The sequence below is a fragment of the Symphodus melops genome (assembly GCF_947650265.1).
Source record: "Symphodus melops genome assembly, chromosome: 23".
Lineage (NCBI taxonomy): Eukaryota > Metazoa > Chordata > Actinopteri > Labriformes > Labridae > Symphodus > Symphodus melops.
The window spans coordinates 11639775-11667357 of record NC_136713.1 but is presented as its reverse complement, the minus strand read 5'-3'; the positions used below and the strand labels follow the sequence as shown (position 1 = coordinate 11667357).

Here is a 27583-nt window from a genome sequence, read left to right as displayed (position 1 = left end):
AGCGATTCAACAGCTTCATAAGAGGCGTTTCATGTCACGTAAACGGGCAGAACTTGGATGCTTTGGTTAAATGTGGAGTCACGTGATCCCTTTCCTTTTTACTGCATTGTACAGTCGATTTTAAAAAGTTTTGTTTTTTTTCTCCCCCCAAAAAACCTCAAACGCGTCGAATCCCTCCACTCTTACATGGAAAGTTTCTCCCCTGGATTCAAACGAATGTGGACCCATTTGAATAGTTGCTCCTGCTGTAAAGGTTGCACAGTCATGCTCAAAGAAACACACACGATCATTTTTGAAAACCTTTAGATACTCCAGCTACCTTTTCGATGCATTGCAGCCTCATTTGCAGACCCACTCAGAAAGATTTAAATATATATATATATAGCAGATGAGTGGACTAACCAGCCGTGTCTTTTCTGTGGCAGGATGCAGCAGTTTGGACGTCTGAGATGCTGCTAGACGACGAGGATGGGTCAGAGAAAGAAATCCCGCTGGTGAGGCAAACGAGCGGTCAGCCAACCCTAAAACCCAGCCGCTGCTCCATCGACTGAACCGGCCATGCCCCTCCTCCCCTCCTGATCCTCCCCAACACCCCCCCCCCTCTCTGCCCTGCCCCGCCCCCGCCCGCACCTACCCTCGGTTCAACCAAAAGCAGCCTCCTCCCCCTCTCCCCCCCACCCAAACAACTCCTGGTCAAGTCGGCATGGCGACGCCGTTCCTGTGGAAGCTGTCGTCCCAGAAGCTGGGCTTCTTCCTGGTCAGCTTCGGGTTCATCTGGGGCATGATGCTGCTGCACTTTACCATCCAGCAGCGAGCCAGCCATGAGAACAGCGCCGTGCTGCGGCAGCAGATCCTGGACCTCAGCAAGCGCTACATCAAGGCCCTGGCCGAGGAGAACCAGAGTGTCATGGACGGGCCTTATGTGGGTACCATGACGGCTTACGGTGAGTAGAAAGTTCACCTTTGTCATGTGATGGAAATATGAGGCAATGATACGACTGTGTACGTACCAATGATATGTTCATGTGTATTACTTGTATTGTATGACTCCATCCAGTCCAGTCCACTTAACCCTCCAAGTTCCTCCAGCTGCTCTGCTCCTGTGAATGGGATTTTAAAGGACACACAGCGGAGATCATCGGATCGGCCGACGCTCCGACTTGGGTCGCCGTCCTTGTTTTGGCGGCGCGCCCAGCTCGGCTCCCTTTTCCTGCCGATTCGATTCGAGTGGCTCACTCCGATTGGCTGTTTTGGAGATTTCTTTTTTATCTCCGGCTCTCACTTTGTTCGGGAACGCCCGTCGAGCCCGCCGCTGTAGAGTCCATGTTTGTGAGAATCCCAGGAAACGCCGAAGACGTTCCTTTTTAAATGTCGACCTGTTTGATCTGCCTCCAATTCATTTTTTTCAACAGCTCTTTAAATCAACAAAGATGAGACGTCGGAGGACTCCCTCCTCTTTCAACAGCTTCTTTTAAAGCGGCTCAAAGAGTTTGACTTGTTGGATTCTTCAGCAGACTTCGATGCCGTGGACATAAACGGGGAACGAGATTAAAAACTGAAACTGCTGCACTGGAGCACGCCAGCGGTTCAATAAGTTATTCATGCCGTTAATAGACCTGTACGGCTCGATGGGCGGCTTCATTAGAAACCCCAGATTGGAATTGATTGTTCCTCTAATTCCCAGAGAAACAGCAGGATACAGTAAAGCTCCTGGAGATTAAACGGAAAGAAAACAAGGAGAAGAAGAACCAAGCGAGCAGGGTTTTAAAACCTGAACACGGCAGGTTTATCTTTTCCAAGAGCATTAAACTGCTTGTTGGCTAACGATTTATAAACATGTTCAAGCTGCCACAATGTGAATTCCCATTTTTCTCCCAGAGATTCAAAGAAAAGAAAAAAAAAAGAAGACGTTTCTGTTTTTTTTTCTTGGTTTTTTTTTTCTCCAACTTTTAAATAAAAACTGCGTCTTGGGGTCTCTGCACGAACATTTCCAGCACCAGATATTTCTTTTCCCCGCTTTTTTTTTTTGCACCAATTTGTGCCTTACTCTTTACGTATTATCCCATTTCTGATACAGAAGCATTCCCAAGAATCTACAGATCTGAAAAAGAAGAAGGCGCCAAATGCAAAAAAATGTGTTTCTCTCACGTTCTTCCGTTTAACAAAAGAAAAGGAGCAGAAGTTTCCATCCAGCAAATCAAACAAGTTCAGGTTCATTTTCAAACAAACCGAATGTGAATGTTTGAACGTGAAAAGAAGAGAAGAAGAATCGCCTTCTCGGAAAGGTCTCCAATAATTTGTGTGCATGTTTTACCAGCACAAACACCAAGTCAGCTTTACATGAAAATGATCGTCATCGTTGATGATTCGGATTTCGCAGATCCACGATCTTGTGTTTCCAGGGAGCCGTGTCCTGAGATGCCGACCTCCGTTTCCAGTATCGCATGAAAATCCATTTCATGCCGTTGATTAGATCGGGTTGGCAGCAGGATACTCTGGCCTTCCTTTATTTACTCAACTTGGCCAATGATTGGCCCTGATAAGATTCTTAATGAGTTTAAGGGGAGAGGTTTTCCTCCTCTGCTGCCCATCAATGACTCATCAAATCTTCATCCAATGACTTGAAGATAAAGTCCCGATGGTGCACTTGGAAGTTTTTACGCACTTTTTTGGATTTAGTTTTTGGACACACTAAATGTCTTTAGATGCATCCAGATTTATCCTCAAGATTTCACATCCGTGTTTAGTCCTTTGCTGATTAGCAATAGCTTTTACTTACCAATGATATGCTAATGGCTGCCATTATTGATTGACTTTAGCATTAAACACCCAACATGAAGCACACACATAATCTTTGTGCTGCTTGTTTTGTGTGAGCTCCAGTCCCAAAACGGATTCTTCAGGACAGGAAAGAGCAGCACGTCCTCAGACTTCTAAAAGGATTAAAAGTTTGAAATATTTGGGTTTTTTTTAGTTATTGTATTTTTCACTGAAAATTAAATTTATCTTTCTGGGATTTATTTATTTATTTATTTTATTTTTTTGATTGATTGATTTATTTTCCTCCTATTCCAGTTTTCACGATTGTTGATCCAACGTTTTGTCCAAACACACCTCTCAACCCCCGGAGCCCGTCTCCAGGCGCCGTCCCACCCTCTGTCTCTTGTGCACTCGCGGCACAGTCAGGCGAGGATGCGATCGTCTTCCCCCCCCGTCCCTCGCCCCTTCCTGAAACCGAGCACTTGCAGCGCTCCACCTGACACCGCGCCTTGTTCCTGCACAGCACAGCAGCTATTGTCGATTTCTTTTGTGTCATGACGACGGACACGTATCACGCCTCCGTAGGGCAAATATCAGAAATCAGGGGAATACAGCTGGCTTTAGAGCGGACTGGGTGTGGTGTAATCTTATATGGCGGTGCTAATCCTATCTGTCCTCTCTTGGGTGGAAGGTCAGTGATTCTTTTGCTTCTGTCCGCTATCCATATCCAACTTCATATTACAGAGACTCACCGGCTGAGAACGCTGACAAACGCCTCGGGCTTCTGTTCCCCTTTAATCACCTCTCTTTAATCAAGAGCTTAATAAAGAATCCCTGGCCGCCCTGCCTTCAGATCCTTCTCTTATATGACACTATTATTAAGAGCAGAGTCAAGTTTAGTGCTTTAACCGCTCCAGGATTTGTTTTGCAGTTGCATCGCCTTGGAGAGAAATATTGCGACAGGCTAAAATGTGTCCCTAAGTGAGCTTTGACTCATCTGGTTACCTGGCAGTGCTGCTCATGTATACAGGGGAAGTGTACTAACAGCGCCATGGATAATGAGGGTCAATTATTTTTTGTGATACCGAAGAGCGTTATTCGTCTCATTGGTTCCTCTTGTGTTGGCTGAAACAGGAAGGACTTCTTAAAGAGGACATATTATGCATCATTATAACCTTTTCAAACAGTCTTCCTGTTGTCTAAATGAAACATCTGTGCTGTGCTTTGGTCCAAATATAACATGAATCAACAACCAGAGGAGGTTTGTGACAACCAGCTCTCTGAACGCTCCATTTTGTTGTAGGTCTCTTTAAATGAAATGACCCCGCCCCCTGAGTTTTCCCCCGTAGACATCACTCTTCTGTCGTGAGAATAAAAATGGCAGATCTATGCAAAAGTTTTACTCTCGGCTGGAGGTGGGAGTCCATGGGAGGAGATACCAGGGGAGGGGGAGGGGAGTTTCTTACTGGGAATCCAACTTGTGATGTCACAAAAGGAGAACATTTGAAACGGAGCATTTTTCTCTGAGTGATAAGATTTCTGCAGACCAAGAACAAACAAACTGGATGGATTTATTTCACATTTTGTGGGTTGGTAGACACTCAGGTTACCCACATAAATGTTCACAAACCTTGTAAAGGGTGATTTGTCCTAATATGTCCCCTTTAATTCAATAGAGACGAACGAGAAGGACAAGATACCCCACCATAAAGGATTTTAATAACTGGTTTAAATCAATTCTTAACGCATTGAGGTTGCTTCGTTGTTTTTATTTGGGCGCCTGTTTTGACTTATTGTTGATAAAGTGACAGAAAAATACCATCCCGTGTTCCCATCTTGAAAATCCACCAGATTCTTTGTTCTGCATCTTTGTCCCGTCCATATCAGACAAACGCTCTGGCAGCTCGCCTTCACACAAATCAGACCCGGCGTTCTCCCTGCCAAGCCTCGTCGCCAGTCTTTCCTGACGTGATCAAAACCGCCGTGTCAGAGGGGAAGGGGGGGGGAATGTGGCGTCTGCATGTGATAGACAAGCTGCAATTATCATCACCCGAGGAGAAGCGAGAGCATGATTTGCCCCGCATCGCTCCTGTGCACTCCTAAGCCAACGCATTCATAGAATCACATGAGTCTGGGATGATTACAGAGCTGTGTGCTGTACGTAAAGGTTTCTGACGGCGAATGGTGAGTATCTGTTGTACAGTTCGTTTTTTCCAGGGCGGTTCAACTGATTTCTCTTTAAATGTCATCGCTCTAGCTGCAGGTTACAGATCCACAGAAATACCCAAAATGCCATGCAGTAACATTTGAAACGTTTGCCTCATGCTTCCATCGATGGCTGTTCAACATTTAGCAGCAATCCAATGCACATGGATGAGATTCCTACAAACATGCAATGACCCGTACGAAACCATAAGTCCATTTTTGTCCTCCTGCTTTACGTTCCAATAAGCCTCGATCTTCCAAGTTGTACTGGGAGATTAAAAGCCACTGGTTTACACAGATGCATATTAAAGGATGTTTAAAAGGGTGACATTTGACATCTTCATATTCAGAATCGAACGCTGTTATGAAGGCATCAATGGTTCAGTTTTTTTGTTTTTTGTCACAGAATTATTGATTTTTTTTTCTCCTCTAAATGTCATGAAGCTGTTTTCGATAACGCTGATGTCTGAACCCTGCTTCAACCCCTGATGCTGCTTCATTTTAAAAAACGTTTCATCCTGTGCGCGTGCACTCAAACAGTCTGCTCCCCCCCCCCCTCCTCCTTCTGCCTTCCAGACTTGAAGAAGACGCTGGCAGTGCTGCTGGATAACATCATGCTGAGGCTGGGCAAGCTGGAGTCCAAGGTGGAAAACATCTACAACGGCACAGGGGGCAATCTGACCAACGGCACCAGCACGGTCACACCCAGCGCCACCAACCCTGAAAAAGTCAACGTTGCAGGTAACGTGCTGGCAAATCTTCGTGTCCGCTTCCTGAGAAGCCTCCCGAGTTTGCGTGCATTCATCTGGATTTGTGGACTCCTTCGATAAAGGCTTCAGAGCGTCTTTATAGTTCGAACTTGGTGTCATGTATGGGCGAAGTTTTGCAGTGTCTCTTCCCTCCAGAACCCCCTACGCTTTTACGAGGTCGTTAAAGTGCACAGCAGTAGTAGCCGAGACCAATTAGAGGCGAGGAAAAGACGACGGTGGTTTTTTCACGACTCGCGTTGTATTTAAAAGAAATTTCCATAAAACAAAAAAACATTCCCGAGGCGTACAAACAACTAAAAGCTGGCTGTAATGCACAGCTCACACGAGGCACCTCCATAGCGCCAGACCACATCCTTGGACATAATTCAAATAAGGCCTCGTTCACGCTGCATGACCCTTTTATTAGTTTTCATTGATTTTCCTGCCAGCTTTCGGATGATGAATTCAGGCCAGTTGAGAGAGAGAGAGAGAGCGAGGTGTTGGTTTTTCTGGGATCCTGGGGCTCGCTCTCAGAGTTTCTGTGCAGCATTAAACAGAAGGAATGTAAGGTGAAGAGCTCAGCAGAATTGTAGAAATGGATTAGACGGATTGTGGCCACAAAGTTACATTTCAAATGGTTTGGCTTTTCATCAGAGCCGCGTCATTTTCCTCTCAAGCCGAGATTGAACTTTTGAGCTGAAAAGTTACAGATTAACACGAGCCAATAAACGTCACATGCGTCCTTGCCGCCTTCTTGATGAATCATTATAAACACCTGGACTTCCTGTTTTTGTTTAAAGCCGGTTTCTGTGAACAGCGGACCACCAATTTCACATCTTCAACACCTGGTGTTGTGTTTATCCTCTTTCCGCCGCTTGACGCATGAATAGCGGTGAACTATTTTTATGTTGAGTTGTCCTTTTTGCTTCTTTCTTATTTTTTTAAAATGTTATTGCTTGAGATAAATGGTGTTCATTTCCTTTTTAACAGAAGCAGTTATTGTGAAAAAAAAGTTGATTGTTTACAGGGCTGAGATGCAAAGTCGATTTTGTTAAAGGGGACATATCCCCCTTTTTTACCTCTTCAATCAGTCTCCTGTGCTCTCAATGAAACATCTGTGCTGTGCTTTAGTCAAAATATAACACGACTCAACAGCAGAGGAGGTTTGTGACCCTGTAGAAACCAGCTCTCTCTGAACGCTCCGTTTTGGTGTATGTCTCTTTAAATGAAATGACCCCCGTAGACGTCACTCCTCTGCAGTGAGAATAAAAATAGCTGACCTGTGCAAAAGTTTTGCTCTAGGCTGGAGGTGGAGTCCATGGGTGGAAATACCAGAGGAGGGGAGTTTCATACCGGGAATCTGACTTGTGATGTCACAAACTGAGAAAATTTGAAACGGAGCATTTTTCTCTGAGTGATAAAACTTCTGCAGACCACGAACAAACAAAGAGGATGGATTTCTTTCACATTTTGTGGGTTGATAGAAACTCAGGTTACCCACATAAATGTTAAAAAACCTAGAAAAAACCTGTTTTTTTTAATACTATGTCCCCTTTAAAATGTGTTGGCAGAACTTCTTTCAAGATGTCAGACTTTTTTAATTTCTTCATATTTTTGATTTTGACATTTGTTCGACTATTTGTCAGGGAAATCCCATTTCTTTTACTGGTGGAAACTGATCTGCGTTTCCCCTTCATACACACTATGAAAGACACACACATGGAGCTCTCATGATTAGAACATCATGTGCGGGATGTAGAGCTCACTGCGAGCATGAGTCGGTCCTCTGTTCGGTTTCAATCGGGCCATTGTCGACACTATTCTAATATCCCTTTGTTAAAGCCATCTCTCCTATGTTTTAGAGGGAGGATACATGAACCCGCGTCACGTCATTAAACTTGTCCCTGCTGGCTTGAAACTTTCAGCAGTACCCTTGAGATCCATCATTCAGATCCCGAGTGCAGGTCAAGCCGACAAAGTGGCGACCGCGTCCCTCTTGGCAATGGAACTGAAGGGCTTCAACACTCCAGAGTCTCCACTGGAGCATGTCTCCTGTCTTTGAGTGCGTGGTAGGCAGTGCTGTTGCCAACTCCACTTGTGCTCCTCCCTGACTGGAAGGCAATTACTAAGATACGGATCTGGACAGTGAGGAGGAGGAGGGGGGGGGGGAACACGCCTGTGCTTTCAGAGATTCTGCTATCAAGATGGAGCTGAGCAGCAGCCCTGGGACCGCACTGTTCCCACCTCCATTGTGTCCACTTTATCTCAGCCGAGGACTCTGGCATGTTCGGGACAATATCTGCGTCTTTTGAGTCGTCAAAGTTGATTTCTAGCTCTTTTTTGTTGTTGTTGTTGTTTATTCCTTCAGGGGTTGTAGTCCAAATTTTCTCTTCCATTTCCTACATGTTTTTGAGATCAGGTCGAATCCAAGTGAAATGAGCTCTTTGCACACAACTCATAGCAGATTAGCGCCACACATCTAGACTTATTTGAGTTATCCAGATTCTTATATTTGCTAGTTTCTACAGGCTGATTCCCGTAGGTTTTGGCCTGTCCCTGCTAAATGACAGCTGACACTTCACTGTGCTTATCTGGACACCTTCTGCTGACTGCTGTAACAAGGCCATGGAAGGAATGCAGTTCACCTTGTGATTTCCCATAACAAGCGTTCTCCCATAAAACATCTTCCCGCAAAAAACTTGACTCGTCTACGGTTAGAATTTGTGGGCCTGATGGCCGCCCTTACCAAAGTGAAGCACAAATACATTTAACCTGCAAGTGGCAACGAGGCGGGTGGTGCTAGCACCGCCGACATTAGCCACAATCCACAAAGCGATCTGCCACACGGACGAGTGGAAGGTTGGAAGTTCGATCCCCAAATACTTCATCTACGTGTCTAATGGGCGCTCGGGCAAGACGCTTAACCCCAAGTTTTGCTTCACCGTTTCATCATCCGCTCCACAACAAAAGCCTCTGTTCTCTGCCTCATGTTTGACCGCTTTCATTCTCACTTCCCCCCTCCTGCTGTTTACAGCTACTACTCTGTGCTGTCCAACAATCTCTCTTCTCATTTGCAATCTCACAAAAATGTGGCCGCACTTTTGCTATGTCTATGACAGATGCGGCTTTCGGCCTTGTGCAGCCTGTGTGCATTACCCAAAGAACAGCGGGCACAGAAGCCCCTTTTCATCGGATCAAAACAAGTCGATCTGGTCTTGGTCGGCGCTCAGCAGGAAGCGGATTGGGACTCGCTCCAACGGCAGTCTGTGACGCTTCGCTTGTGCCACGTTTGGCTGTTCTGGCTAATCAACCTCTCCAGCAGCGTCTCGTCTGTGGGCTGAGCCATGGCATAGAAATGCAATTATTTCCTCCACACACACACACACACACACAGTCTGAGATGCCGATGAAACAAACGGTCATGCAGCGATTCGCAGCCATCGAAGTCACCCTTGCTTCCTCCTTCCTCCTAAAGACGTGTCCCTTACATCTCAGCTGTGTTCCTAAAAAGAGACCCGCTCTGGTCATCTTCACTGCTTTATCTCCTTCAGCGATCGGCATACACCTCTGTTTTTCACACTGAAAGACGAGATCCAAGGTCTCAGTGTCAACGAAGGAAACCGACACGGACACCTGCTGGGTGTTGCCACTAACCGCTAAAGGAGGATAAAAGGTCAACGTTGAGGTTTCTTTTTCTGCCAAAAAAACCCCTCTATATAATGTAATCAGCATATTTTCATTTCAATCCTGAAATGTTCCTGTGAGATGCTCGGATTTAAAGCGGAGCCTGTGCTCTGCATTATGTCCTGTAAAGCCTGTCTACTCCTTCAGTGTACAGATCAATACAAATAAAATGGAAACGCACACACCAGCGCCTCTGTGCTAATGAGCTGCTGAGAGATGCTGTCTGCTCCCACACACTTTGAAACCCTCGCGTGAATCCTGAAATTCGTCACCCTGCAGCCTTAATGTAAACGGCTCAGAGGAGAATTTGAGTTTCCACTGAAGCTCGGATGGTGACTTATTCTCTAAACGCACGTGTAGTGCAGGGCAGGTGCTGCAGAAATGATTGCAAATGGACAAAAACCAATGAAAAATGTTGAGTGATTGATCACATTTTCTCTTATACTAACTCAAGCGGTAAATTTAGATAAAAATTAAATCTCTCCGATTTTTCTATAAGGCAGATATTCCGGGGATCGTTTACAACTAAAGCCACTTGTTTTGCATGAAGAACAAACTTTCTAATGAAGAAGGCAGCATTTGGAAATTAGTGTGATAAACTGCTCAATAACTGTACAGTTTGCTACCGTTAAAAGTTCAGAGCATGAGTGTGTCATCTGCCAAAATCGAGACCCGAATCTCCGCCCTCTGATGTCGAGATCCGGAGAGGAAGTGTTCCTAAGTCACAGCTCGTCCTCACCTGCCTGCTTTAGACCTTAAATGTGAAATAAATCCATCCAGTCCTTTGTTTGTGGTCTGCTTAAATCTCACCACACAGAGGAAAATGCTCCCTTTGTGACATCACAAGTTGGATTCTGGTAAGGAAATCTCCTCCCCTTCCCCTGGTATCTCCACCCATGGACTCCACCTCCAGCCTAGAAAAAAACTTTTGCACAGATCTGCCATTTTTATTCTCACTACAGAGGAGTGATGTCTACGGGGAAAACTCAGGGGGCGGGGTCATTTCATTTAAAAAGACATACACACCAAAACGGAGCGTTCAGAGAGAGCTGGTTTCTACAGGGTCACAAACCTCCTCTGCTGCTTGATTCATGTTATATTTTGATCACAGCACAGCACAGATGTTTCATTTAGATCACAGGGGGAGTGCTTGAAAAGGTGAAAAAAGAGTGCGAATATGTCGCCTTTAACATGAATCACTGAAGAGCACCGAGCCTCTCCAGGACTTTCCCTCTCTCAGACCGAGCAGCAACAAGCACAAACAGGTTCTGCACAACTGCAGAATTGTGTTTTTCTATAATGCAGAAAGCAAACTGTGAAATAAGTGTTTTCCAATATGTTGTTGCAGTTTGTCGTAGAGAGCCCTCCCGTATGGAATGCATGATTAGATTTTTCCGATAGCTGTGTTGTAAACAATACGTCTTCTGACATTTCCTGAGGTGTTGATGGTCAGACTCACGGGATCATCACACATGCCAGTCCTTAGATCACATTGATTCCAACACTTGTGAATGCATAATCCCCCTAGGCTATCTTATATCCTAGAGACTGGAAGTTACACTAAGAGGAACATGAAATCAAGCAGCAGCCTGCTTCTGATCCATTCTTTTCATACCAAAGACACCAGCTCATGACATCAAATTACAGCTACTGTCGGACTCTCTGAGATTTCATGTGTTTAGGCAGGCAAAGAAATGCTCATACATGCATTTGCTGAGAAGATTATTATTATTATTATTTTTTTTTTAAGACTTTAATTCAGTCCCAAACGTGCAGACGAATGTGTTTGGAGATCGCACCATAAAAAGTTCTCTCTGTTCAATAATCGCCGTCACGTTAAATCAAACTGAATGTGTCTGAATAGCAGAAGCAGCTCCCTCTCACCCGGCGTGTCGGGGATGCAGCAGCGACTTCTAATATACGCCACGTCGAGCAGCTGAACCAAAAAATGGAAGTACACAAAACCATATTTCTCAGCACAGTAACCCTCTCTCTCACGCACACGCACACACACACGCACACACTCTCACACTCTTCGATGAATGCTCCCTTCAGCCGGGGGTAAAATTGAATTTGCTTCTCATTAAATCGCATGAACTCTGGCATTACATTTTCGACCAATGGACGACGTTGTGCCCATTGATGCGTGTAAGCTAAATAAAGCTTGAATTATTAGCTGGTACATTAAAAACTGAAAATGTATTGGTAATGCGACGTGTTCCAGCTCGTGAAAGGTCAGTATTTACTGTCTGAGAGGAAACTGAATACTTTTGAGGTTTGGACTGTACATTTGTCTAAAGTGTCGAGTAAGTAATCCTCAAACAATGAGATCCTTCTGCGGGTGTGTGTTCGGTGTATCACCGACTGGATTCTTCATTTTGTCCATCGGCGAACGACGTGAAAAAATCCCAGCGTTGACACTGTCGCGCTTTTCCGCTGAGTGAAAAGAGTTGGCAGCAGCGCAACGAGAATTACGCAAAATGAAGCGATTAGCTCCTCGTCTTTAAATCGATTCGAATCGGCTAAATCCCGAGTGACAGGAAGACACAGTTTCTCCTCTCCTACAGACCTAAGACTCCTCTTATGATGACGTTTCAGAAATACTTTCATATTTCAAGGTGTGGGAAGTCAAACCGAAATGAACGGGTGCTTACATTTTTATACGGACACAAACACCATTTTGCTGAAACAAGCGAATACGGATATGAATCCAATTATTTCCTTTTTGCACTCCCTACTCTTTGAAATCCGCTGTAACACTCAGCTTCTCCCTCTGCATCTTCTTTCCCTCCGTCATCTCGCTCTTTTTTTGTTGTTGTCAGTGTTGTGCTGGTTCGAGTGTGCGGCCCAGAGCCCTATAGGGACATAATCAGAATTGCCTCCTTCTACCAAATACAATTTACAACCAGTCAGTGTACACACAAACGCTCCCATGTGTTCTCAGTAATACACACACGCATGCATCCACAGCACCTCCACTTTCCACTTGCTGCAGATCAATTTTCTCCAGGCAAGATGGGCAGGCTCCGAGGACGGGGTAGCAGATGCACACACTTCAACTGACATACATAATCTCTCGCACTTAAAGGCTCCAACACGGAGCGAAAAGTCTGTTTTTTTTTTTTTTCCCCCCTCCCCTTTTTTGTTCTGCATTATGCAGCTCTGTGGCGTTCATGCGGCTTGACTTATGAAAACACATAATATCTTCAGCTCCACTGCAATGCCTGCGAGTTACTCTCCAGCAGGCCGAGCATTTTACATATCCAACTTTTTTTTTTAAAAGCAATTGCATATGTCTGGCAGGTGTCTGATCTTGACCTTTCTGTGGTTACACACGTCCATATGGAGCCAGGGGGGGTTTTCGATTCAGAAACACTGTTTGTAATTCTCAGTCAAAACTTACAATCCCCTTTTCATCACAACAACAAGTTCTCTGGCTCGATTTTTGAGCTCGCCGCGGCTTCCTGGCCGTCTTCCTTTTCCTTTTGCCTCTCTTGGTGTAAAAATTCAAATGATATTTTCAGAGATCAGTGGGCCGCTCAGATTTCTGGAGCACAAAGAACGGATTGATTAGAGCCAGACGTTGCGCTTTTATGCAGGAGAAGGGGTCAGAAAGAGGAAACTCAGTGTGGGCTGGGGTACAGCGATACATACATGGGGGAATTTGGATTTTGTTTTTGCTTTTTTTTGCCTCCAGGGGTTTACTTTGGAATACTTGAGTGGACCAGAAGCAATGGAAGACATGTGTTTTTAAGGGGCTTCCAACACGTGCCCATAACACTGGGAAGCCCCTCTGCTCGGTTTCCAGTGGTTTTTAAGTTCTGGAGATGACATCTTCCCACACACTTCTGAAGTACTGTTGTTCCCAAAGTTGTCACATTCCAGGTCTTAATCTAGGATACCACCATTGTCCAATATCTCCTCCCATCTCAGACCTAACACGATCTCTCCTCTCATTATTTTCCTCTTTATTACCCTTGGATGAGTTCAAAAAAATGTAACAGAGAAGTTGTCAACGTTACAAATATGATCTCATCTAATTGTTTAGAAGATTCTGGATCGATTCAAAAAGTCCAAAAAGCTGACACACAGACTATCTTACTCTTTCATCAGCTGCCATTTTGAGCTCGGCAGACCTGCTGGTTAAATGTAATCATATGACAGCCCTACTTTATTTTTATTTCTTGCTTTTTACCATTACAGAATCACCATGGAGACACCTTCAAGCTATCATTCAATCATATGTGTAGCACCAATTCATAACAAGTGTTATCTGAGGACCCTTTACATTAGAGCAGATGGGATAATGTGCAGGGAGGATTTCTCCGTTGTACTCCTGTTGTGCATACTTAGCTTGCCACTAAGGGTTGAGTTTGGAGCAAGCCGTGCAGGAGGGAAACAGTCCGATGGTGGAGGCTGGGCGTCAGGTGTTGGTTGGAGGGAAACGGTCCGATGGTGGAGGCTGGGCGTCAGGTGTTGGTTGGAGGGAAACGGTCCGATGGTGGAGGCTGGGCGTCAGGTGTTGGTTGGAGGGAAACGGTCCGATGGTGGAGGCTGGGCGTCAGGTGTTGGTTGGAGGGAAACGGTCCGATGGTGGAGGCTGGGCGTCAGGTGTTGGTTGGAGGGAAACGGTCCGATGGTGGAGGCTGGGCATCAGGTGTTGGTTGGGGGGAAACAGTCCAATGGTGGAGGCTGGGCGTCAGGTGTTGGTTGGAGGGAAACGGTCTGATGGTGGAGGCTGGGCATCAGGTGTTTGTTGGGGGGAAACAGTCCGATGGTGTTGGCTGGGCATCAGGTGTTGGTTGGGGGGAAACAGTCCGATGGTGGAGGCTGGGCATCAGGTGTTGGTTGGGGGGAAACAGTCCGATGGTGGAGGCTGGGCATCAGGTGTTGGTTGGGGGGAAACAGTCCGATGGTGTTGGCTGGGCGTCAGGTGTTGGTTGGAGGGAAACGGTCCGATGGTGGAGGCTGGGCATCAGGTGTTGGTTGGGGGGAAACAGTCCGATGGTGGAGGCTGGGCGTCAGGTGTTGGTTGGGGGGAAACAGTCCGATGGTGGTGGCTGGGCGTCAGGTGTTGGTTGGGGGGAAACAGTCCAATGGTGGAGGCTGGGCGTCAGGTGTTGGTTGGGGGGAAACAGTCCGATGGTGGTGGCTGGGCGTCAGGTGTTGGTTGGGGGGAAACAGTCCGATGGTGGTGGCTGAGCGTCAGGTGTTGGTTGGGGGGAAACAGTCCGATGGTGGAGGCTGGGCATCAGGTGTTGGTTGGGGGGAAACAGTCCAATGGTGGAGGCTGGGCATCAGGTGTTGGTTGGGGGGAAACAGTCCGATGGTGGTGGCTGGGCGTCAGGTGTTGGTTGGGGGGAAACAGTCCGATGGTGGTGGCTGAGCGTCAGGTGTTGGTTGGGGGGAAACAGTCCGATGGTGGAGGCTGGGCATCAGGTGTTGGTTGGGGGGAAACAGTCCGATGGTGGAGGCTGGGCGTCAGGTGTTGGTTGGGGGGAAACAGTCCAATGGTGGTGGCTGAGCGTCAGGTGTTGGTTAGGACAAGACAATCCGATGGTGGTGGCTGGGCGTCAGGGACGTCGGGTGGTAGTAGCGCCAGATCACCTGGCTGAAGGTTGAGGGAGCTCTGTCTACTTGAGAGCCTGGCTTCTGCTGCAGGAATAAGAACTACTCCGCCTCTGTCACGAAAGGCGTCCATCAGGCCGTCCTCACCAACAATCCCAAGACCTGAGAGCTCAGGAGCTTACTCTTACAGATTTCCCTTTATTCTTAAGTGTTTTCGAAAAATGGAATCAACAGGAGAAACAGAAAAAACAAGAGAGCAAGACAAAGACGAACACAAACCAGATGTCTTCAATCATAATTCCCGAGTGGTCGAATGTCAGATGACCTCATGTTCTTGGACGAATGCACAAAAAGAATGAAGGAAAACAACTGGTGTGTGCAGTATCACTTTATGCTCAAAGACGATGCTATTTAAAGGCTGTCAGGTGGACACAGTTTGCTTAGAGCTGGCTAATAGTGCTGTGAGACGTCTTATTGAACTCTGGCTTTATGTACCTTCACGATCGTTTGTCCTTTTTAAGCGCCATTGCGTCTCGTTGTTTTTCTTTGATTTCTAGCTCAACTTAAAGCGCATTGCAAACAGTTTGAAGACGGTTTGTCCTTTCCCCCCCCCCCTCATGTAACATTTGTCTTTGTCTCTTTGTTCAAGGGTTATCCAGGCAGGGGTGTGGTTTGATGCTTGGCTTATCTCCTATTGATTCAGCGAGTCTCTTGCACACCTCATGCCAACCCTGTTCATCATCGGTAAGCCCGATAAGATGACTGATTGCAAATGTTTGCTACCTTTGCTCTGCTAATGTCATCTGCGAGGGTGTGTTCGCTGAGAGAAGTCCTGCTCGGCTTTGATGGAAAAGAGATCAAACAAGTCCTCGAACGGGAAAAGGTGGGGAAGGTTTTGACATCCGTCCACGTTGCAATGAATGTGACCGGCGTTGAATTGGCTCGCCTTGGAACAGCACCACCTCTGCTGCGTTTGATTATAAAGGGAGCTATATTTAGCAGCTCTTTAGCAGCAGCTTCTTCTGCTTGATTAAAGCGAGGAGAAGATTTGCCTGGTGAGCTTCGGCGCTCGCCGGCTCACTGGCTGAGCGACCGTGTGAATGGCCACATGTGCGTTCGGCATGTTCACAGACCCAACGGGAAGGGTGAGCTGACGGCAACTCACTCGGGGATTGAGGCTCCTGCGTGCTGCTAAAGAGACCGCCACGATTCCAAGCAACACATCGCAATCCAATTCCTTAAAGAAGAGCTTTCAATAAACACCACAGTAGAAAACAGTAGCACTAGAAAAACTGCGCTAAACAATCTACGTCTTGGATGTAAAGGATCGGCCTGAGACATCTCTTCGAAAAAGAATTTTAATCCTCTTATTTGTTGCTTGACTCCTGCCGCCCTTGGAAACAATAATGAGCCCTTGCTGTGTCTTGTGACCGGCCGACTCCGAAAGGCGTGACTCGATGGTCTCCCACTTCTTCCATATCTCACATTAGGAGTGCTGGGTCTGCTACTGTGAAACGTACACAACAGTACAGCGCTGTGTGTGACGGGGACTCTCAATCCAATGCGAGGGGGAATCATGGGAGTGATTCTCTCACATTTTCTCTTCTTTGTGCTTCAGTCATATTCATCGGTGCGAATCGCGCCCAGTCGCTGGAATTGGATCCACTCCCTAAAAAACCTCACCTAAACACACACCTCGCCAGTGTGTTTGGCTTCCCCTCTCCTTCCCTAAAAGGCGTCCGAAGCAGTGGCTTTCCGTCTTACTTGACATGTTTAGTTGCAGGACTCCAAAACATGTCATCGCCTCTCTTTAATCTTGTCCTTCCCCCCGTTACACACTGCTGAGGGAGCGTGCCAGAAAGTGTCGGAGAAATATGTATTTTTCACACTGATCTCGGAGATAAAGCAGAACACAGAGCGAGAGGGAGAGAGAGAGGAACAAAAATGTACCAGTAGAATATCTGTTCACTTTAGCAGCTTGTTTGTACAAATAAATGGGGGGGGAAAACCCACCGTCCAATCCCACCCACCCTGAGAGAAGTCTGACGATAACGCTCACTCTACCTCGGAAACCCCCCCCCCCCACACACACACACACACACACACAAATACATCAGCCTGGTGTCTGCCTTTAAGCTTTTATCTATTTGCTGCACAACCCCCTCTTAATGCATGATTTATATTCCAGCTGTAAAGGTCAGCGGTGATGACGTTGACATCTCAGAATGGCGATGTATAAAAGGTGATTATATGGGAGGGGGAAGACTGCATGCCAGCTGTGCGTGTTAATCCGACACTGACATATCTCTTCCTATGATATTGAAGCATTGTGGGAAAGTGGTTCGAGTCACTGCAGTTTTGTTTCTCGCTGAATTACAATCACCTGTGTGTGCATCATTGTGGATGTGACTGGCTCGGCTCTATTGTGGTTTCAGTTTTCGGTAACGGCTCTGTCGTGCATCACCTCCGCACAGGTGTTCGTTGATGTGTTACTGCTCTCAACATGCTAACAAAGTCACAATGACGACGCATGATGTTTTGCATGGACCCCTTTCAGATGAGAATTTTTTTTCCAAGGACCCCCTCATTACCGTAATGGTGATTCACATATTAATACATTGTATTCCACTTTCGTGGCTCGTGTTCAAACCATTGTTTTCATCACTACGCCATAAATTATGGTAAATAAGTTGCATGAATACTTTGTGGATTGAAAGAAATTGTCTCATCGTGAAAACAGTTTCAATTGCTTAGCCTAGTTTGGCTAACATTAGCAGTGTTATCGTTACGTCCCCACTTGTGCGTCCCCAAACTTCCTCAGTTCTGCCGCACACTCAGTTTCCTCTTCCGTCCTTTTGTGTGCTGCTTTTTTTTTTATGTGGTTGTTCTGCTGCTGCTTATTTCACAAGAAGATCACATGATGAGGAAGTTCATGATTGAAAACAGCAATTGTAAAGAAATAACTGACTCATCAAGCAGACGCTAGAACTTCTCTTTTTATACAAAACACTTTAAAATGCTGTTTGATTTCCTCTCTGTCGGTCTACATATACAGTTAAATGAGAAATTATGTTTGGGTTCATTTTACACCTTGAAACCCAATGAGCTGTGAATTTTAGAAGGTTTTGTTAAACCCAACCTCAATAGAGAATTGCTGTTTAGTCCAAAAGATGCCCGATATCAGGCTCTTTAAATCCTCATTTGGGGGTCTTAATCTAGGTCCCTTTGGTGGCTCCTTTTTGTTCCAATACCTTCTACAATTTTAAAACATATTAGAAATGGTTATTTACATGCATTTATCAGTGGCACACATGCTCAGTTAACAGTCTATACATGTAAACACAGCGTCACCAGCAGCTGGATTCGATGCTGCTTATAGAGGGAGTTCACTCAAATCTGTGGTTGAGCTCCAGGCCGTGGTATCTGTGATGGCAGCTGCCTACAGCCCATAGCCTGTTTATTTTGTACGTGCGGCGAAGCTTCCTGTGGGAAATTACCTAGACTCTCAGGAGACATCTCTGAACAGAGGTGTCAGAGAGCCACAGGAGGGCCTCCTCTTTCGCAGACAGTACCATACGAATGTAAATGTTATTTGATTATCACAGAGTCACTGTCTCCAGACAGACAGAATACACTAAACTTTAAGATCACCATTTGTTAAGTGTAAGGTCACCTCCCCATATCTCTCTGTATTGTATAAAAGGACTTGTAATGTAAAGATTCGGGAGAAGATGCTCTGGCCTCTCCTCCGTGCTGCACGTATTAAAGGAGATCTGATTCAAGCGCCGCCGTGAAGTTCTTCTTTTGAGAATTAGCAACTCTCCACCTCGTAAAAGGAGAATTTTCCACGACATTCCACACAGACAACAGACATGCATGCACAGCGGTCAGTTCCCCATCTACCGATATGGATTTTTACAAACTATCAATCTATCAATTGTATAAACCGTGCAAACGAGAAAAGCACATATAAATGGCCACGTTCAGTTCTGGTGTGTTCCCTATGACACAATAAAATCCTTCCAATGTAACACCAGTTGAATATTTTTCAAATGAAGCAGCGGACATTTTGACTTTGTGGCAGTAATTGAATACCTCTCTGATACAGTATTTATCATCAGACATGTCAAAGTATAACATGGGCTTTAAGAGGATTTCCAACATGCATATAGAGCCAATTTAAACCACATGATGCAGTGGTGAACTATTGAGTGGAAAAATGCGATCAAAATATATATTTACTTCATATTGAATCAGTCAAATTTCTTCTTACAACATTGGCTGATTGAATACAGTCTGTGTCAACACAGACTTTATATGAAACTATGAAATATTACAAAAATGAAGATGATACAATCCAAATATGGGCATTCATAAAAAAGAAAAGGGGATGAAAAATCTTGGGCATAGACCAAATTAAGAGAAAAATGTGTACGGCCTTAGACCAGTGGTTCTAAAGTGGTGGGTCGAGACCCAAAAGGGGTATTTGAAATATTACAAGTAGAGAAGAACTCAATGTCCTAGAATCCTTGAACTTTTTAAAAGTGTCACCCTGAAAACCGTATCACCTTTGGGTTTAAGCAGTGAGTTAGGGGCAGAGGTGTTGTTGTCATGATGATCTTAGTAACCAGATAAGTAGATTATCGTGGAGCTAATCCGTTTAAGCCCTTAACAACAAATATGAAGAAATGAGTTCTGTGTTTGACTGGTAACCATTGAAACCAAGCCAGCAGAGGGAACAGGAGATTTCAAATAGAAAAGCAGGGATTAGACAAAAGCATGGACAGCCAATAGGTTCTTGTGACAGTGGCAAATATGTCATTTTTATTTTTATTATTATTTGATTTTTCTTTATTCTGAAAAAGGTTATTAAGATGGCATGCGTCGTCAGGTAAAACAGGGTGTCATCTGCATAACGGTAAAAAGAAAATGTACTTTTTTTTAAAGTCGGAGCACGGGTAAGGAGAGGAAAAAACACCAGAAAATGAGTCGATGAAAGACATCTGGAAATATGGTCCGAGCTCAGAGGATCAATGTGGGATGCAGCTGCACTGGCCGAACTTCACTCATGTTGTGCATGATTCTTTAACAGTGTTCTGTTGCTCGACTCTTAATGGGCGAAACTGATGAGGATTTTTTTTGTGTGTAGGAGACGGAATGAATAAAAGTAGGGATGCAAAACATTAGATGCAGTATCAGCCAACATTATTGTTCCCCCCCTTTACAACTTTAACGCACAGATTCCCTATCCTCCAACAAGTCGAACTAAACAAACAAGCAGGCCTTTGTGAGCTGTGGAGTAGATTTGTGTTCTTGAAATGTTGAAGTGTTCTTCCCCCTCCCCCTTCACTCCTGCGAGCGTCATACTGTTCAACTACAAACACTCTGAGCCGATCGACTCGACCTCATTGATTTTCTCTATCTCTCTCTCTCTCTCTCTCTCTCCCTCCAGACCTCCTAAACGGAGCCCAGGAGAAGTGCGAGCTGCCGCCTATGGATGGATTTCCTCACTGCGAGGGCAAGGTCAAGGTGAATCACACAAACTGAAAGAAAAGGGGAATAAAAAAAAAAACACGCACACAAAAAGCCTCTCCATTGCACTCTCTGTGTGACACTGTGTTCACATCTCTGAAAACATCCTTCAGAAATGTGTAAAATAAAAAAAGGTCATTTGTGTGAGCGAGAAAAACATTTCCAGTTAATAAGATTCGAGCAACATAAACAGGAAGGAGCCGAGCAGAAACAAGACAAGTACAAACAATGATCCAACGCAATTACAATATTTAAACATAAACTAGATAAGACGTTGCATCACTCATGAGATTAAGATTTACCAACAGAATGTTGGCTGCGTGACTATCGGGACACCGTGTTAGAAAAACACAAAGTTTATTTTGCATAATACTGAATGTGACCGTTTAATGCTTTTGTCATTTACTCTACAGTTTAATTTGATCAATATGAAACTGAGTATTTAAAAATCAGTCGCAGGAGGTCGGTTGATTTCATTTTTTGGAATACAACATTTAATAATGCAAACAACAAATGCACTCACTGTAAGCACAGCTTCAGTTTTTTTTTTGTTTCTGTGTGTTTGGCTGATATAGTGCTATCATACAGACCATCTGCTTGGCCGGTCCCAAACCTCCACTGATACTGTCAGCAATTCCAACTGGGTGCAGGCGCTGCCAAAGCTTGCTCTGTGCATGAACACAGAGCACACTAGTACAAGACTACATTCATTTATATTCACAAAACTGGTTTTCCAAAGCAGTTAAAATCATTAAAAATCTATTTTCTCCTTTTGTTAAGGCATGCAAACAGTTTGCATGCCTTAACCATCCCCATTCAAATTTCTCTGATTCAAGCCCATCTGCCAGCGCTCGTCTCTCTGCACAGCTTTGAAAACGTCTATTTCCTGTCTACTGCCCCCTTAGGTCACTTTATGTCAGCATGCATGATGTACTCCATCCTGTCAGTCCACATCTCAGCTCAGTGGCTCCTCCACTTTACATGAATTCCAGCCCGTCATCCATGAGAGTGTCGCACAAATCTGCCCGTTAAGAGATCAAATCAGAAGAGGAGGACGAGGGGAAACATTATCGAGGATTCCATCGTAGTCGAGGATGCTGATTTCACATTGATTCGTTTCCACACGTTCTCACGAGAGCAGCGCAGAACGACCTCGCTCTTCTCCTGTTGGCGACTGAGAAGCTCCTCTGAATGACTTGCACGTGTGTTTGATTAAAGGGAACATGTCTATTTATTTCTCAAGTTCACAAATTTCCATTTGGAAACCAGGGACTTAAAGCCAAAAGACTCCTCACTCACATAAACAGCTTGAGATGTTCCCATAAGGATAGTAAAAAGTTTTTTTTTTAATGCTGGTGTTCCCTCAGCATCCCATCCTGCAATCCTCATTCTACAGCAGCTGCTAAATGACATCAACTTGCATTTATCAGAAACAGACTGAAAAGACAGTTTGACACAAGGCTATGTGTCTATCAATATGGCCGCTAAAACTCCGAGGTACGGCATGCCGGGCGGTGATTTCACCTTTCCTTCTTTCTTCTTCTTTGCCAGTGGATGAAGGAGATGTGGCGCTCAGACTCCTGCTATGGCAACTACGGCGTTGACGGTTCCACCTGCTCTTTCTTCATCTACCTCAGCGAGGTAAGTCCTGTCTGTGTGGGGGGCACACATGAGATTTGAGGAGGGCCAACCAATTACATCTGCTCCTGCTATCCAAGCGAAAAAAATAAACTAGCCACAAAATCCCATATTGGTCGCGCAGCACTTTCAGGTCTCATATACATGACGACGGGGCCGGCTGGCTGGATCAAGATACCGAATTCAAAGAATGGATCGTCAACAGAGGAGTTTTAAATATTGCATCAGAGGAACGGGGGAGAAGTCAAATGAAGCGTACAATGAAAACAAATTCGTCTGAAGGTGATGCAAATCAAAGCGCCAACACTGCAGGCAGGTGAAACAGGAAGCAGGTTCAAAACCAGATTACCTCCAGGAAGTATTTCCCACAATGGGAATGGATGCAAATAAGAAATTGAGTTTAGTTGACACTGTGTTTGATCCCACATGAGGGGATATTTGTCCTTTTCTTTTCTGTGGGGGGGGGGGGGGGGGGGGGGGGGGGGGGGATAGAGTAAAAGGACAGCTGCTTCATACCAGCACAGACAACCTAAATAATGAAAGGTTTCTCCAACATTCCTTCTACCTGAGAACGATCACAGACGAATGAAGCGCTAAAAATAAAAGTAGAGAGGTAGCGGGGAGGGGGGTTGTTCATATTTAATGAGAGCAAATGAGAGCGTGCTGCGTAGGCGGGTGTGGGAGAAAGTGGAGATGATTCAGTCGGGGAGGGAGAGGAGCGAGCGGCGGGTGTGAGATGAGTTTTTCAGCCGCTGAGGGAGGACTTTTAATGACTCTTCCACCCTGCCGTAGTCTGTTTGGTCTTTAGCAAACAGGTGAAAAAAAAGCAGCGTTAGAGCAAGGAAAACATTCACTGATTGTGTTTGAAGAGTTAGTAAAGCAGAAAAACATGACCAGATTTCACTGCTGCTTATTTAAATGAAGTCTGAGGGGAAAAAAAATTATCAAGCACGTCCAGAAGTATTGTATTATTTTCTGTGTAACAAAGATAGACTGCATCTTCTTTGCTAAAAACATAACGTCTGAGTCTGTAAACTTTGGTAGCCCGTGGATGGCGGCGGCGGCGGCCATGCTGGAAACGCTGTTTCAACCTGAACTTTCAGTCGACTAACAATCGGCAGAGAGCTGAAGCCTTCTGACGGCTAGCGACACACCGCGCCCAACGCATCACTCAGGCGTAAAGATTCATCATAACATCAAGACGGATGACTTAAAAAGATTTTTTTTTAAAAATCAGCATTGGCTCTTTTTTTTTTTTTAACGCCGAAAAATTGCCTCTTGATTGAATTCCATATTTCCAATATGTTGCATGCAATCATTTGGCTTCATAAAGCCTTTTTCGCAAACCAATAGCTGATGTCACTGTGACAATGTCCATATTTTATACAGTCTGTAATTTAAACCCAATAATGTGCTGCTTACTCATATCAAGTTAGAACATCATTTTACATGGATTGTATTTTAGAGTTGGCCAGATGTGGTGGGTGCTCCAGCACGGCCCACTTGATAGAAAGTGCTTCCGGAAACTTCTAAAAGAAGAGCTCATCTTTCTCTGAGAGAGTTTCTAATGGAGGAGAAAAAAAAAAAAAAGTACAACTTCTATGAATGGCTTCGTCTCTGCAGAGGTCATCTCCCTGTTATGAATATTGTATACAAGCTAAGAGCGTTTCACGGAACTAATATAGAACACAGAAAGCCTTGGCCCGCTCCGTGTAGAAAGAGAAGAGCGATGGACGACGGCGGATCCATTAGGATGAGAGAAACCCTTTTCTTTCTTCTCGTCTGTCGACTTTTCCCTGAAACGGGAACAAACGCATCTCCTCTCCGCAGGTTTCCATCCCGCTGATCCAACAGCTCTCCCGGTCGTGTGGTTTCACGGTTGCCGTGGATATGTTTGCGATCAGTCTCTTCGTCCATTGTGGGCCCCGTCGAACGCACAGCCTCCCACTGTTTATTATTCATACTTGTCCGCCACAGCGTTAACCTTGCAAAGGGGTCGAACTGCAGAGGGCAACCTATCATGCTAGATGTTAACCCGCTGTGCGTCCATGACGTGTGTGTGTGTGTGTGTTGTGGTTTTAAGAGTAAAAAAAAAACACACCTTGTTGCTTAGAGAGGCAGAACACACACACGGCTCTGCGATCAAAACACCAATCAGAATCGATGTCGAAGAGGAAGGAAGTGCTGGAAGAGGGAAGTAGAAAATGAGGATGCCTTTCATTCACAACAGATTTAGTGGGCCGGTTATTTTCAACGTGAACATAAAAATGTCTCGTGAGAAGATTTCCTTTTTCAGAAATAATTTGCTCGTCCACATTTTAGACACAATGCAATGGGGGGGGGGGGGGTCTGTCAGTGGATGGCAAACGGCAGAAAATCAAGCTGTGTGGAAACAGTGAGTGACAGACGGAGAGTCAGACCAACGAAGTGCCGGAGCGACGGCACGGCGAATTAAAAGATGAATCACAAATGGAGTAACAGTCCGCTCTCTGTTCAGCGCCGAAATATCTCCACGCATCAAGCCTCTCTCTCTCTCTCTCTCTCGCTCTCGCTCGCTCTCCACTCCATTGTTTTGTCTTTGACCCAAATTCCAAGTTCATTTGCAGAACTCGCTCGGCATTTCACTGCTCCCCAAACATACGCCGCACATGTCAAACAGCCTGCAATCCAAACTTGAAACGCACTTTATACAAATCACATGGACTGCAAATATTTTCGCCCTCGGCTCTTTGGCAGTGTTAACATTTCCCTGTTTGGTTCTCCAACAATGCCTCACTGTAATAGCGGTTATGAAAACAGGCATTCGCAGATTGCCGTGGATTTCAACTCACCTGAACGTCTGTGTGAATGTGCATGTGTTCGATCAACCACGTTTCAACCGAGTTGTCTAAAAAAGTTTTGTTTGCTTGTTTCGTAGGTGGAGAACTGGTGTCCTCGTCTGCCCTGGAGGACAAAGACCATAGCCCAAGAAATCGACAGGCGAGGACAGGTGAGCAACAAACACTGTTGATGCTCTTAACGTGTTACCCCTCTGCAGCCGAGCATGCTCAGGTAGGTGTTCCTGCATCGAACCCCCTGCAGGTGATCCAAACGCATCAGCTCACTTCCCTCCCTTACTGCTCGTCTTGCAAAATCTCCCGCACAGCTCCTCCTTCCCGAAACTCTATCATCCAGGTCTACGCTCTCTCCCTCCAGCTATACGCTCGGCCAATGACAGGCGTCAGGTCCGATCTTCACAACAGAGCCCAAAGTCTCCTCTGTCGCCCCCCGGTAGTGGAAGGAACTACCAAATCTCCAAAGTCCCATTTTTTTTTTTTTTTTTCTGCACCTTTAGGAAAAACCTAAAGGCACAGCTCTTATATTCTAAAGACTCGTTTCCACCAAGCGGTCCCGTATGGATCAGTACGGTTTGGGTCAGTAAAGCCTGAGTTGTAAATGATGTCACGGTCGCTCTTGTCTAATTACAAGATATTCCCTGTGGTTTTTCTTTTGTTGTCTCCCGACGGATCGTGCCGTGTGCTCACATCCTCCTTCTGATGCTCATAATGAATGGAAAGAAAGAATCTGAAATATAACGCGCGCATTGAATCGCTTCGGAGCGACGTCGGCCATACGGCTACCTTTTTAAGAGACCTGTTGCCATGGAGACGACACAACTGCTTCATGCTAGCGCTCCGAAGCACAGCCAGCGCTTGCTCCTGCTCATCGCCATGCTGTGGATTATTTCATCCTTAACTCTTTATCTCTTTCTTGTTTCTTGATTAAACATCAGGAGTGTGCAGGAGATTTTTTTTTAAAATTTTTCTTGCCCCTTGCAATGTTCAAAAAATGAGCAAGCAGGCTGAAGCGGATCCGCGTAGTCAGCGGCATATTAAGGAGTCGATCTCTCATAGACCGAAGCCAGAGTGACGGGACCTCGGGACAAATCTGGAATAATTATCTTCTATCCCTGCCAATGCGGCGGCTCACTCAAATCCCACTTGGAGCGCTTCTCCGGGCGTGCAAGCGAGCGACTGCACCGTCCACAGTATCAGCCCGTTCCCTCTGCTGCGGGTGAATCAATATTAAGCACTCTTCATCCCCTCTCTGGATGCATCAACAGCGCTGAGCCGGCCGCGGTGGGGGGATGCCATTTGACAGGCTTTGGAGATTTTAATTCAGGGCCCAGATTTTAATAGGTTGAGTCTGCGGGAGTGATTTCCTGTCGTGATGAGGGATGCTAATGCCTTGCTACGGCCCTTTTCCTGCCACCTTTAGCAGCTGCTAATGGCACTAGGGTTTCTCCTTTGCTTCATTTGTCGTTCTCTCGCTGACATCGGCCAATTCACGGCTTCACATTCGTATGTTCAGGCTTACCATGAGTCCTTAAAGTTTAACATCAGTAATAATGAATGTAAGGTTTTAGTATTTCACCTTCTAATCCTCTTTAATGTTCATGTGTTTAATTTCCTCTCCTCTCTTATTCTTTCCTCCTCTTCTCTCCTTTCCTCCTCCCCTCTCCTCTTCTTTCCTCCTCTTCTCTCCTTTCCTCCTCTCCTCTCTTATTCTTTCCTCCTCTTCTCTTCTCTCCTTTCCTCCTCCCCTCTCCTCTTCTTTCCTCCTCTTCTCTCCTTTCCTCCTCCCCTCTCCTCTTCTTTCCTCCTCTTCTCTCCTTTCCTCCTCCCCTCTCCTCTTCTTTCCTCCTCTTCTCTCCTTTCCTCCTCCCCTCTCCTCTTCTTTCCTCCTCTTCTCTCCTTTCCTCCTCTCCTCTCCTCTCCTTTCCTCCTCTTCTCTCCTTTCCTCCTCCCCTCTCCTCTTCTTTCCTCCTCTTCTCTCCTTTCCTCCTCTCCTCTCTTATTCTTTCCTCCTCTTCTCTTCTCTCCTTTCCTCCTCCCCTCTCCTCTTCTTTCCTCCTCTTCTCTCCTTTCCTCCTCTCCTCTCTTATTCTTTCCTCCTCTTCTCTTCTCTCCTTTCCTCCTCCCCTCTCCTCTTCTTTCCTCCTCTTCTCTCCTTTCCTCCTCCCCTCTCCTCTTCTTTCCTCCTCTTCTCTCCTTTCCTCCTCCCCTCTCCTCTTCTTTCCTCCTCTTCTCTCCTTTCCTCATCTCCTCTCCTCTCCTTTCCTCCTCTTCTCTCCTTTCCTCCTCCCCTCTCCTCTTCTTTCCTCCTCTTCTCTCCTTTCCTCCTCTCCTCTCTTATTCTTTCCTCCTCTTCTCTTCTCTCCTTTCCTCCTCCCCTCTCCTCTTCTTTCCTCCTCTTCTCTCCTTTCCTCCTCTCCTCTCTTATTCTTTCCTCCTCTTCTCTTCTCTCCTTTCCTCCTCCCCTCTCCTCTTCTTTCCTCCTCTTCTCTCCTTTCCTCCTCCCCTCTCCTCTTCTTTCCTCCTCTTCTCTCCTTTCCTCCTCCCCTCTCCTCTTCTTTCCTCCTCTTCTCTCCTTTCCTCATCTCCTCTCCTCTTCTTTCCTCCTCTCCT

The 27583-nt window shown here is 45.6% G+C and overlaps 1 protein-coding gene across 1 annotated transcript in view; it reads left to right on the top strand.

The window, feature by feature from the left end:
- The window catches only part of mgat5 (alpha-1,6-mannosylglycoprotein 6-beta-N-acetylglucosaminyltransferase), an 85384-nt gene that overhangs the window by 8648 nt on the left and 49153 nt on the right, over positions 1-27583 (top strand). The window contains exons 2-6 of the mRNA XM_079336348.1: positions 426-944; positions 5542-5706; positions 20419-20495; positions 22050-22139; positions 25054-25125. Of these exons, the coding sequence (XP_079192474.1) occupies positions 704-944; positions 5542-5706; positions 20419-20495; positions 22050-22139; positions 25054-25125 (645 nt within the window). The 5' untranslated portion in view covers positions 426-703. The remainder of the gene's footprint in view (positions 1-425; positions 945-5541; positions 5707-20418; positions 20496-22049; positions 22140-25053; positions 25126-27583) is intronic.